At 35.4% G+C, this 11,932-nt stretch overlaps 1 protein-coding gene across 2 annotated transcripts; it reads right to left on the bottom strand.

Annotated features, from left to right (window-relative positions):
- Nucleotides 1-4,598: 4,598 nt before the first annotated feature.
- Nucleotides 4,599-10,852, bottom strand: LOC111502254 (uncharacterized). 2 transcript variants are annotated; one of them, XM_023156272.2, is made up of 4 exons: nt 10,664-10,852; nt 10,441-10,579; nt 9,950-10,174; nt 4,599-5,108 (listed from the first exon to the last, which is right to left on the bottom strand). In XM_023156272.2, the coding sequence occupies exons 1-4, from the start codon at nt 10,785-10,787 to the stop codon at nt 4,631-4,633; spliced, it is 966 nt and encodes a 321-aa protein (XP_023012040.2). In that variant the 5' UTR covers nt 10,788-10,852; the 3' UTR covers nt 4,599-4,630. The 2 variants fall into 2 exon arrangements, with proteins under 2 accessions (XP_023012040.2, XP_023012039.2); XM_023156271.2 differs by having other exon boundaries at nt 4,599-5,111; nt 10,664-10,851.
- Nucleotides 10,853-11,932: the final 1,080 nt, after the last annotated feature.

Raw genomic sequence — 11,932 nt, 5'->3', positions numbered from 1 at the left:
CAATTTTTCAACAAAATTATAAATGTAAGAGATTATTATTTAACTACCTTTGAAACGTATGTAAAATATTTGCCAATTATGTAGCGGTTGAGAAAATCAACAAAAGTGGTGCATACACCACTATGCTCATATATACATACAAAGATACTTATACAGTAATTTACAAATCGAATTTAACCCTTTCAAGCCGACATTATTTTTTTTTTAAATACACTATTGTACCAATTGAATTGTTGTTTGTGTTATGAAAAACAAACAAAAAATGTTAAAAAGAAAATGTATTGTTTTGTTTTTGCAAAATTTAACAAAAAAATGTGGTTCCATATCAGAACCATAAGGAAAATCATACACAAAACTTGAAAAAATCTAAATTTTTGGTGGAATTTGAAAAAACAGTTAGACCTTTCGGTCAAACAAAGTCCGATATTACAACTGGAGCAGTGCCATCTTGTTCGGTGGGGCTCCGAACGTGAACTACAATGTGCGCATCTGACTTTTGTACCATGAATAGGCATATGTGCACATTTGTCATACTTTATTTCTGGTGGAACTGATCTCTTATAGTGATTTGGAACATCCTCCAAACGTTTTCTGTAGTCCTGCGGCTACAGCAGGAAATCTTGAAATCTTTCAAATTTAGACTTTTTGTGGGTGTCCGGTCTCTGAATATAATAAAACCATTGACAATGCTCAAGTCTAAAAAGTGCCAAAACAATCGGTGCCATCATTTTCTTGATTTCCTATTCGCTTCATATAAAGATAAGAACATATCAGATTGATCCACGTGCCGTTTTCTAGAAACAGTTTGGACATCATCAGGACCATGAAAATTACTTGAAAATAATACAGGTTTATTATCCATCCACTTTAGATAAAATATTCCTTCCTTATTTATCTTCCAGAGACTAGTACCTCCAAGCATTTTATTTTTTATTTGTTATGTCTTTGGATTCTTCTTTTCGATTTTTCCTGATTGTACCACAAGCATAAATATTTTCCTTCAACAAGGGATAGTTGTGAAGAAGTTGTCAAAATATAACTTATGGTACTTACCCAAAAATCTTACTCACAAAATCTTATATTTGTGGTACTTTGACGGGACCACCTGACGGCAAAGGGTTGAGAAGGATTCTTATGACATTTCTTGTCTTTTCTCAATAAGTGAACCGATTGTCAAATATTTGTTTCTTCAAAGCTCCATCGGTAGTAATGATTAATTTCTGTGCGCATATATACATACATGTGCAAATGGAGATATGTGTATAGTAATTTACACATCAAATTATAGAAGGATTCTTAGGATATTTCCTAACTTTTCCTGATGAGTAAACCGATTATCAAATATTTGTTTATTCAAAGCTTCATCGATAGTAATGATTACTATGCTCATATATACATACATATGCATATGAACATACGTATATAGTAATTTACAAATCAAATTATAGAAGGATTCTAAGGACATTTCTTGTCTTTTCTCAATAAGTCAACCGATTGTCAAATCGGTTTATTTAGACAATGGAAGTCCGAACTAGTGAAATTCAAAGTCATAGATGACAGTACGTAATGAGATTCATTCAATGTCACAAAAACCCAGGCATCGGTTTTCTCCAAAAAGAAAAATGTTGCCAAACCGGATATAATAATGTCAGGAAATACAATTCCATATATATATTTTTCAGGAGAGATCTATTTTTCGGAAGGAAACATTTTGGCTTTCTACTTCTCCACCTTCATACAAAAATAAATGTGTGAATCTTCCAAAAAAAGGAGGAAAGCAATTAATTTATGTCAAATTATGTATAAACCATTGGTATCCATATAGAAAAAGTATATCTAATAGGTTGCTTATTGAAATGATGTTGAAATATCTATGTGTTAATGATGAGCAGTTAGAACTTCATTACTCATTGTTTTCCTAGTCAAAACTCTAATTGAGAACCGAAACGATCCAATTAAAGATACTATGAAATTGCTCTTGCTCAACTGAATTCAAATGAATGACGTACATACTTTGAAATACTAATGAAGTTCGATATCATGATTTCAGATTTCAACACTTCTATCGAAGTGCTGACTAGCATTTTTAATTTTTCGAGCAAATCAACGAAAATTTGAATAAAATAAACATTAAACGTCAGGAAGTGTAACAGATTGTAACTGTAGAGAGAACTTTTACTTGTTTTTTCATCGGAACAAGCCAGAGTGGGCAGTATTATGGTCCACGGACGGCGTTCTTTAAATGAATCACTTTTATGTTATGATTAATGAGAGAACTGAAACAATATGAATGATCGTTCGAATTGTATGATTTATATAATTCATAATTTACATATTTCAATAATGATCATAAATAAATGTGTTGGAAAAATTTCATCACTAACATATAAGTGGTATTAAAAACTGACGTATATCAATTTGAGGTTCTATTTTTTGTTTTTGATGTGGGATTTTATTCTTACATGGAATTTGAAGACATGTTACCGTTTTGAAAAATTCCAAAGAGAGGGAAAAAAAAGGTTTGGCTTCCTACTTCCCCATCTTTATATGAAAATGTAGGGAATCTTCCAAAGAAAGAAAGCAATTAGGTAATTTCAAAATTAACTCTTAACAAAGATGTGTAAATGATGCAAAGGAGTAACTTTCCAACACAAACATTGACTTTTTGCTATTCAGTTTGTATTCCAAACTTCCGTTATGGAATTGAATTAGATTTCATTCACAGGATTATTAAACAATCACCACAAATATTATAAATGCGAATGTAAATTTGTTTGTTACGGTTTCACGCGAAAACTACTGAACCAATCATTTTGACCCCCAATTTCTGAAGTTGCGGCCGTCGAATCATATGTGAATTTTGATGCCAAAATACAAAGTTTATACATATTCACAGCTGGATATGCCAAATTTCCGAAATACAGGCCTAAATCGACCTAAAATAACTGGACAAAACAGAAGACGTTCAGGACAGTTGTTGGACACCGTTGAGCCACTCTGGCACTCCCTGAAGGCGAAATCCACCAGAAAAGATCATTTTTACAAGAGCAAAACACAAGCTACAGAAAACTCCTGTGCCTGTGCGAACGTAGCGATTTACTTTGGATTTAGATCCCGTGGAAGTATCTATGAAATAGAGACACATCTCCACCTTTCTTCGATGTTCCAGACTATCAAAGTAGCAAGTGATGTTTGGGTCTCCATTCAGGCAGATGGTTCTTTTCTGGATGGAAAACAGCAGCTTCAGGGTATGCTTATGGGCGAAACTCCATAAATGAGCACAATACTCCAAAGAAGATCTGATCTGAGCTCTATAAAGCATCAAAAGTTGCTGAGGTGTGTACAGTTTTCTGATGTATGGTAGTCAGCAACTGTTGTGATTCACTACAGCTTTCTGTAACCGGGCCAAACGTCGAAGTTCTGCCTTACCCACCATACTCTCGAGACCTCTCGTCAATCGATCTCCATGTTTTCAAGTACTTCTCACCGGTAGAACATTCGCCAATCAGGACCAGGCAAAACGGCTTTCATCAACTTTATCGAATCCCGAGTATCAAATGTATATGCTGATGGAATTAGTAGACTTGTGTTACGTTGACAGAAGTACACTGATTCAAATGACGCTTATTTCGATTGAATTGGATGAGTATTCACTTCGATATCTCAGTTTAAAGTAGATTCATAAACATGTATAAAATTTTTGAAACAGCCTAATAGGTTCTTCGTAATTCAATTTCATTTCCAATAATTACATCATATTCCAAATCATTCACTGCCTGATATGATAAATGTAAGAATTTCCACATATAGTCAGTGGGCATACTTGAAGACTGGCTATAAATCAAATTATCTAAGAACAATTCGTTCAGACCAATCTCAACTCCCTACACAGTAGGTTAATGGACTGACACCTATCAGAAAACAACTACTCCCCTGGCTAATATCACGAAGGACGTTGGATTATATCCCGCAGGTGTCAGTGCAGGATTCTTCACAGAAGTTATTCCTGCATATGCTGTTGGCGATACAACTACCGCAATAGATTTTCAATTATTGGAACACACTTGCAGACCGGTTTCGGGCTGTTTGGCTACTCGTCAGTGCAAGGTAGTGTATATCATCAACATAAAGTCGATGATTTCCGATAATTTTGAAAATCAAATTCCGTTAGGGTATCATTCCTCGAACTAAGCTTAAGCATACAACAAACAACAGGTTTGTCGTCGCCCCATCTGCCTGTGAACGAGGTAACCAACTGCATATCCGAAATTTGCCCAATTCCTCGTATAAGGAAAGAAAACTTTCACATATAGTGACGAGTGGCCAAACAGCCCGAAACCGGGGTCTGCAAGTGTTCCAATAATTGAAAATCTATTGCGGCAGTTGTATCGCCAACAGCATATGCAGGAATAACTTCTGTGAAGAATCCTGCACTGACACCTGTCGGATATAATCCAACGCCCTTCGTGGTATTAGCCAGAGGAGTAGTTGTTTTCTGATAGGTGTCAGTCCATTAACCTACTGTGTAGTGAGTTGAGATTGGCCTGAACGAATTGTTCTTAGATAATTTTATGTAAGAATTCACACATTCAACTGTAAAGCTTTTAAAAATATATTCATGAATGTACAATCAATCTGGGCTATGTATCACAACGTCAATAGCGAGGGGCTTCGTACCATTCTCTGACATTCCGTTGACATGGTAATGAGTCAAAATCAAACCAGTTCCCTCCTTACACAACTCCATAGGATTATCTCCGAGTGTCAAAATCGGCCCAAAGTACTTCTGCCTGATCTTGTTTGACAAAGTGGAAGCTGCAACAGTGTAACTGAGACTAGTGAAGATATTGGAAGCGACCCAGATGATGATCTGGTCTCCCGGACTGAGGATGTTGGGCTTAGTCTCCACGTAGGTCTTGGAAGATATGGTACCCTCATCGTTGTCATCGCCTTTGTCTTCATGGTTATCGTCTGATGTGAGATAAGCGGGGTAGGGGTGAGTTTTTCCGTCGTCCAACTGGTTGAGGTGACAGCCGGCTACTCTTCCTGCTAACAGTACCATCACAGGCTTAGAGTCTGTGGTCTGGAGGTTAGTTTTGCTGCAGTAGCTACTGAAAATCGAAGAAAAATACACATATTTTTGATGGCCAATTATTTGAAAGTAGAATTTGATTCCTTCATTAAAGACATTGAAGAAGTTACTCAGATTCACTTTTGACATAGCCTTTAGTTAGTTTGCTGATCTGCTCTTAAGTACTCGAGTGTACTGACTTTGGATTATAACAAGAGGATGAACCCAAAATGTACGGTTTTAGTATATATTCTTTGTTTATAAGGCAGAACAAATTTTGACGGGATGTTGTCCTTTTCTTTAGCCTAACAGGTACCCGGATCCTAAATCTATTCAGAAGCGTGCCAGTGTCATTAACCAATAACCACAGCTATCCAGTTGGTGATCACTGAGTCCAAGAATCTTGCTTCCTGACAAGGCGTAACAAAATAAAAATGACAGAATCTGCATTTGTCCCGTACAAATTTCCACCATGTTGAAGATAGCCGGAATGAACTATCCCAGAATAATCTCTAAATTAGAGAGTAGTGAAGGCATCTTTCTATGAAGGACTCCTGCAAACAGAACAATCATTTCTCCCGATCTTTCATTCGTTTTTCCTTTTTCGCGAACGATATTCTTCAAAAGCAGACGAGAAGGACTACATCAGTTTTATCAGTTTGTATCTGTCTGAGGGTGGGGAAGTGAGAATGGATTCGGTACCTCCCAGAATGTAAGGCAACACTGATGTATCATCAATATCGTAGAAGTACCAAAAAATGATGCTGCGTTGTGTCGGTGGGTATAGGTTGAGGCCACATATGCTGGATATACTAATAGCGAACGCATTAGGTTTTTCGATGCCTGATACATTTGGTATCGATGCAGTAGACCAAGTAAGACCAGAGGAAGGCAAAGGTTATATTCTTGGATGAGTCAGAGTTGTTAATGATTCTTCAGAAGATCCCACGGAGTGATTTAATCTCTGTATATTTTATCTTGACTCAATCAATCAAAATATGCTTTATTATCAAAGAATAACATCTTGTTGACAAAACCTGTATAAATAAAATAAATTAAATTAAATTATATGAATAACATTTACATAATTATTCACTTAGTATACATAGTATACGTAGTCACTACTTTATAAAATTGAATTGTTAAAAAGCAATCAGTCACTCATTTAAAATTTAAAATGTAACAAACAATAGTAGGTATATGATATCAAAATGTAAAGTTTTGGTATATTTATTATTAGTCTATTATATCCGCATAATATTCTTCCAAACTATAATAGGTTCTATCGGAAAGAACTCTTTTTACAGCTTTTCTGAAGCCAGTGTTGGACTGTATATTTTTTATATAATTTGGAAGATGGTTGTACATCTTGCAGCCGTTATATATAATGGAGTCCTTAACTAGAGTGGAATATGGTAAAGGTAGTTTGATATGGTCACTTTGGCGGGTGGCATATCTACTATCTGTAATGAAATTTGGTTTAAATGAGACACACTGTTTCAAGTATAAATATACACACTACCGTGAGAAGGTTATGTTGCTTGAAGTGAACTCTACACGAATCGCGAAATTTTAATTTACAGAGGTATCTCAGGGCTCTTTTTTGTAAAACAAAAACACTTTGAAGAACATTTCCACTGTACACTCCCCAGAATAGGATACCATATCGCAAATGTGACTCCATCAAGGAATAGTATACTGACTTTGCGATTGTGTAACCTAGTTTGTTTGCAGCAATTTTTACAGCATAACAACCAGAGGACAATTTTTCATTCAGGTTTTTGACATGTTCATTAAATTTGAGACCGTTGTCAATGTATAGTCCTAAAATTTAGAAAACACACTGTTTCCAATGATCTGGTGGTTGATAGAAATATCAGATACTGCGCATTTGAAGGACACTATCTTGGTTTTTAATATATTGAAGGATAAAAGGTTTGAGTCGAACCACTCTTTAACCTTTATTATATCTGAATTGATGACCTGTTGAAGATCAGCTTCCTTATCTTTATGCCATAGTATGGTGATATCATCGGCGAATAGTGTGAAACTTCCTGAAAATACATATAGTAAAAACAAAATTGGACCTAAGACTGATCCTTGCGGAACACCACATTGCATATTACGTAAGCTTGACATTGTGTTTTTGTTTTTACTACTTGTGCCAGATAAATATGTCGTAAACCATGAATGTGCCTTATTTCTAAATCCGTAATGGTGAAGCTTTCGCAGCAGTATCTCATGATTCACACAGTCAAAAGCTTTCGATAAATCACAAAACACAGCCGTCGCAACTTCCCCGTTATTGATTTCAGTATATATTTCATATAAAAGTGAAAGAATTGCATCATTTGTGTTCTTATTGCACTGAAATCCAAACTGTTTGATGCTCAATATATCCACACGCCTGCAAAAAGTCAAACATTCTTTTCTTAACGAGTCTTTCGATGATTTTGGCTAACGTAGGAATGAGTGAAATGGGCCTAAAATTCCTAGGAGAGCTCACTTCACCACCTTCATAGATCGGTATGACAATTGATGTTTTGAGAAACTGTGGAAATATGCCTTCTTTGAAGGATCCATTTATCAGAGATACTAGATGGTTCAGAGCATTATCTGGAAGATTTTCAAAGATCCTAACAGAAATGTCATCAAATCCTGTTGCGGTTTTATTTTTAATTGTATGTAACATTTCTTTGAATTCATCAATATTAGTGTCATACAAGATTAGGTTTTCATTAACATTGAAGTTTGCTAGATTTATTAGTGGATCACAAGCTAGATCATTTACTATCTTCCAACTCTCTTTTGATTTGTTGGTGGAACTATCAATGCGATTTTCATAATAATTTTCCTTTGCTAACTTTATCAACTTTCGATATACTCATCTGTACATATTGTAGTAGTTATGGAAAGAATCTGTATTTGTATATTTTCTGATATAATACAGAGATCTCATATTTCTTGCAGAATTCATTAATCCTTTTGTGAGCCAATGTTTCTTATGTTTGTTTTTAATCTTTCGAATTGGAAAAGTATAATTAAAGATTTCAAGAAGGCTATTGTGTAAAACTTGAAATCTTTCTTTTAATGTTGTAGGTGATTCCCAATTCGTTTGCTGACATTTCAAATAGAACCTATCATAGTTGGATATAGTATATAGCCTACCATATTTATATTTTCCACTTTTGCATTTTGAATCAATGTTACCTATTGTGCAGAAAAACGCCTCATGGTCAGAGAGACCTGCAGATGCAATCGAACATGTGACTTGATTTGAATCTAAGTTACTGCATATGTAATCTATAGCAGTACTACTGTATTGTGATATTCTGGTATCCGATTTCACATGCACTGTCAAATCAAAAGCAGTCAAGAGGTTAATTAGTGACTGTGTGATATAACTCTCTTTATCATTGAAATTGATATTGACATCACCTGTTAATATTATTTTGTATTTCATAGGAAAATCGTTCAAAATTGACTCCAATTCATTTATAAGAATATGAGGGTCTAATAACGGTGACCTGTAAATGCACAATATGTACAAATTGATTTTCTTACTGAAACTTATGGAAAATTCCAATGCTTTTTCTTGTAGTATATAATCAAATTTGGTGATGTTGGTAAAATGTAATTTATCATTTAAAGAGGTTTTTCCCAAGATCAAAATTCCGCCATGAGTTGCTGTTTTTCTACTATATTTGGAAATAACGTTACAGTTTGGTAAATAAATAGGCTCATCATTTTTGAGCCAGTGTTCAGTTAATAATACTATTTGTGGGAAGTCCAAACTTTCCAGGAATATATACAACTCATCCAATTTATTTCGGAGAGATTGAATGTTCAGTAAAACAATAGACAGCGCGCTGTCACCTAATAATTCCGTTTGTCTAAAAAACGTTTTCGATGGGAAAGTTCTGGTACCTCGGTACCGGTTTTGTAGTTTTGTAATTCTTCAAGTAAGGTTATTGGACGTTCTTCGTCAGACGCTGCTATTGGCGAGGATTCGAGGGATGACATCTGTACCAATCCAGGGTAGGAAATCAAATTAAAATTGTTTTCTTTGCTCATTCCTATCTCGGTGACAGAGTTCTGGTCACGCCGTTCAGTGTCGAAAGCCAAGCCATGTTCACCGTCTACTGGGGTAGCTACCTTGAAATGAAATGCTCCGACTCCTACTTTTTTATGGTCATGAACCATGTAGAGGAGAGGTTCAGAACCTGTGATGACTTCACAGGCTTTACATAGCTGTAATATAACTGTTATCTGTTATCACTGTTATCGGAGAATGTATAAGCATTCTCCTATAGAATTGTATAATTTTTCGGGTCTACACATCAAGTTGGTATAGCTCCTGTCGAGCTATACCAGTTATCAGGTCACCTGATAACTTTTGAAATAGAGTAAGATCTAAACGGTGGAAGTATTCTTTTTGTTAAAATAACGCAAAGTACCTCACTTGAGCACTTGAACACTTCCCGTGGAAGTATCTACAGAAGAGAGGCAAATCCCCAGCCTCTCCAGACTATCAAGGTTGCAACTGATGTTCGCGTCTCCAATCAGACGGATAGCTCTTTTCTGGATGAAATCTAGCAGCTTCAGGCTGTGCTTAGAGGCAGAGCTCCATACACGAGAACAATACCCCAAAGAAGGTCCGATCTTAACTTTATGAAGCATCACAAGTTGCTGTTTTAGAAACCCTGACTTTTAGACCACAATGGGTATGTGATATTTCAGCATTCATCGTTCTTAAATGGTTTATATAATGTCGGAAGGATACCGCTTGTTATAAATTTTTGCGAAAACAATGTCTAATGAATGCAAATTACACACTAGTAACAGTATTTCATCATCTCTCACCAGACTTTTACTCACCTAGTTCGCGGAATAATGTTGGAAAAATCGTGATTGATAACGTTCAATAGAACAATGCACTGCGTTACGCCGTATCTGACATCTCGAGGATAAAATTCTAATGCACTTCTAGTATCCAGCTGTGTCAGAATTATAGGAACTTCCTTGTGTTCGTATTTGAAGTGGGACTCCAGTGTGAATAACGAGACGAATTTGTTGCAGTCTGCTTTGGGACATTGGAGTGGTCTGGAAGAAATGAGAATTTTCTTAGAAAGGTACTTTGTTCTGGCCAATAAAAATTTTCCGAAAATCAATAACAGTAACCTACACTGTAGAAATATGTTTTTTCTATTCTAAATTGGTCTGATATATTCCAATTTTGTACATAAATGCAATAATACTTTCTAGTGACTTCAGTATTGTTTATTGTAATCCAATTGAAGGTTAAGTTAGAACTTTGCTTTGCTTTTCCCTGCATTATTAGGTGATTGAACTAAAAAAAAGAAACTCACCTCTTCGAAAGAGAAACCACACTGGGACTACCGCTTTTGACGGGTGAAATTTGTCGAATTCGATGGGAGAAGACTTCTGGATAAGGAAACATTTTATCGCGTAAATCATGGGACTGTTTAGCTTTCGAGTCGCCAGAGCCTGAAATTGTAGAAATCATCAGTAAAGTCAATTCAACTTCCGTCTATCGCCACCGCATCCTTATCTGATTTACAATCAGCTCACCTGCACATAGTCTTTTGAAGCAATCAGAGCAGTATAAAATATTATCTCTCCCTTCCGACATACATCTCCTATCGAATTTATCTTGACAACCAACGCAAGTGGCCATTTTCCCGGGGCTTTCCATTTTGGCTCTTGACAATTTAATCAGTCACTGAAAATAGAAAAGCGTCACACTTTGACAGAAGCAATTCTCTCAATATCAATTGGAGTCAAATGACCCTTGCAACACTGATGAAACCTACTTTTATGGGAAAGAGCAGAAATTTTTCTCATAATAATCAAACTGTAATCATCACCAGTTATATTTCCTGATATAATACCAACACCAACCTGATATAATACCAAAAAAACCTTTCTCATGACGAATATCCATTCTGATTCAGTGATGTACTAGGACAAATTGTCAGCTTGTATTTCAAAAGGCAAATTATTCTATGTGTGCTAGACAACAAATTTTAAAATAATGAAGGGTAGGTTAGGTTAGGTCCAAAGTGAGTGGGTCTATTCGACTTTTCATCGCAATCCGCAAGGGTTTATTGTGGCTCACACCTATTTTTTTTATTTATTATCAAATATTTCACTTGTTGAAAGGTACAATGGAAAAAAAGATGAAAAACATATCTTCCAATATACGATAACAAGGAAAACATCAGCGTAAATAAAGAAAAAAACTATAGGTATCTACAAATGATTTGCCAAATGAACAAAAAACACAAATAACATGGAGAGAGATAAAATCATCGATAAAATTCCTCCAAGGAGTAGCAATTTTTTTCAATTAAAAAAGTTTTCAATCTTGATTCAAAAATATTTATATTAGGGGCTGCCTTTACATTTTCGTCTAATTTGTTGAAAATTTTCGGTCCGAGATAAAGATGGCTTTTCTGGTAGAGGGCTGTTCGATGTGATCGAGGTACTAGCAAATTTCCAGAGCGAGTTGGATTATCATGAGTTTGCTTGTTCGATAAAAAACTTGATTTGTTATTATAAACAAAAATATAAAATTCATAAACATATATCCCAACAACCGTACGAAGTTTCAGGTTTTTGAAAGAACTCCTGTATGACTCTCTCCATCCAAGTTTAGCAATTATTCGAACTTCCGACTTTTGTAATATGAAAATCCTTTCCACGGACGATCCCTTACCCCAATTCAAAATCCCGAATTGTTAATGGCAATGGATAGTGGCATAGTACAGACTCAACAAGATTGTAGCATTACAGTAGTTAGACTAGAATCTTAACGCATAACAATTTTCACGTAGTTTT

The sequence above is a fragment of the Leptinotarsa decemlineata genome, unplaced genomic scaffold (assembly GCF_025532065.1).
Source record: "Leptinotarsa decemlineata unplaced genomic scaffold, Ldec_3_MD MMD2_tig00026354_RagTag_RagTag, whole genome shotgun sequence".
Classification (NCBI taxonomy): Eukaryota; Metazoa; Arthropoda; class Insecta; order Coleoptera; family Chrysomelidae; genus Leptinotarsa; species Leptinotarsa decemlineata.
This window is presented reverse-complemented; position numbering and strand designations above follow the sequence as displayed.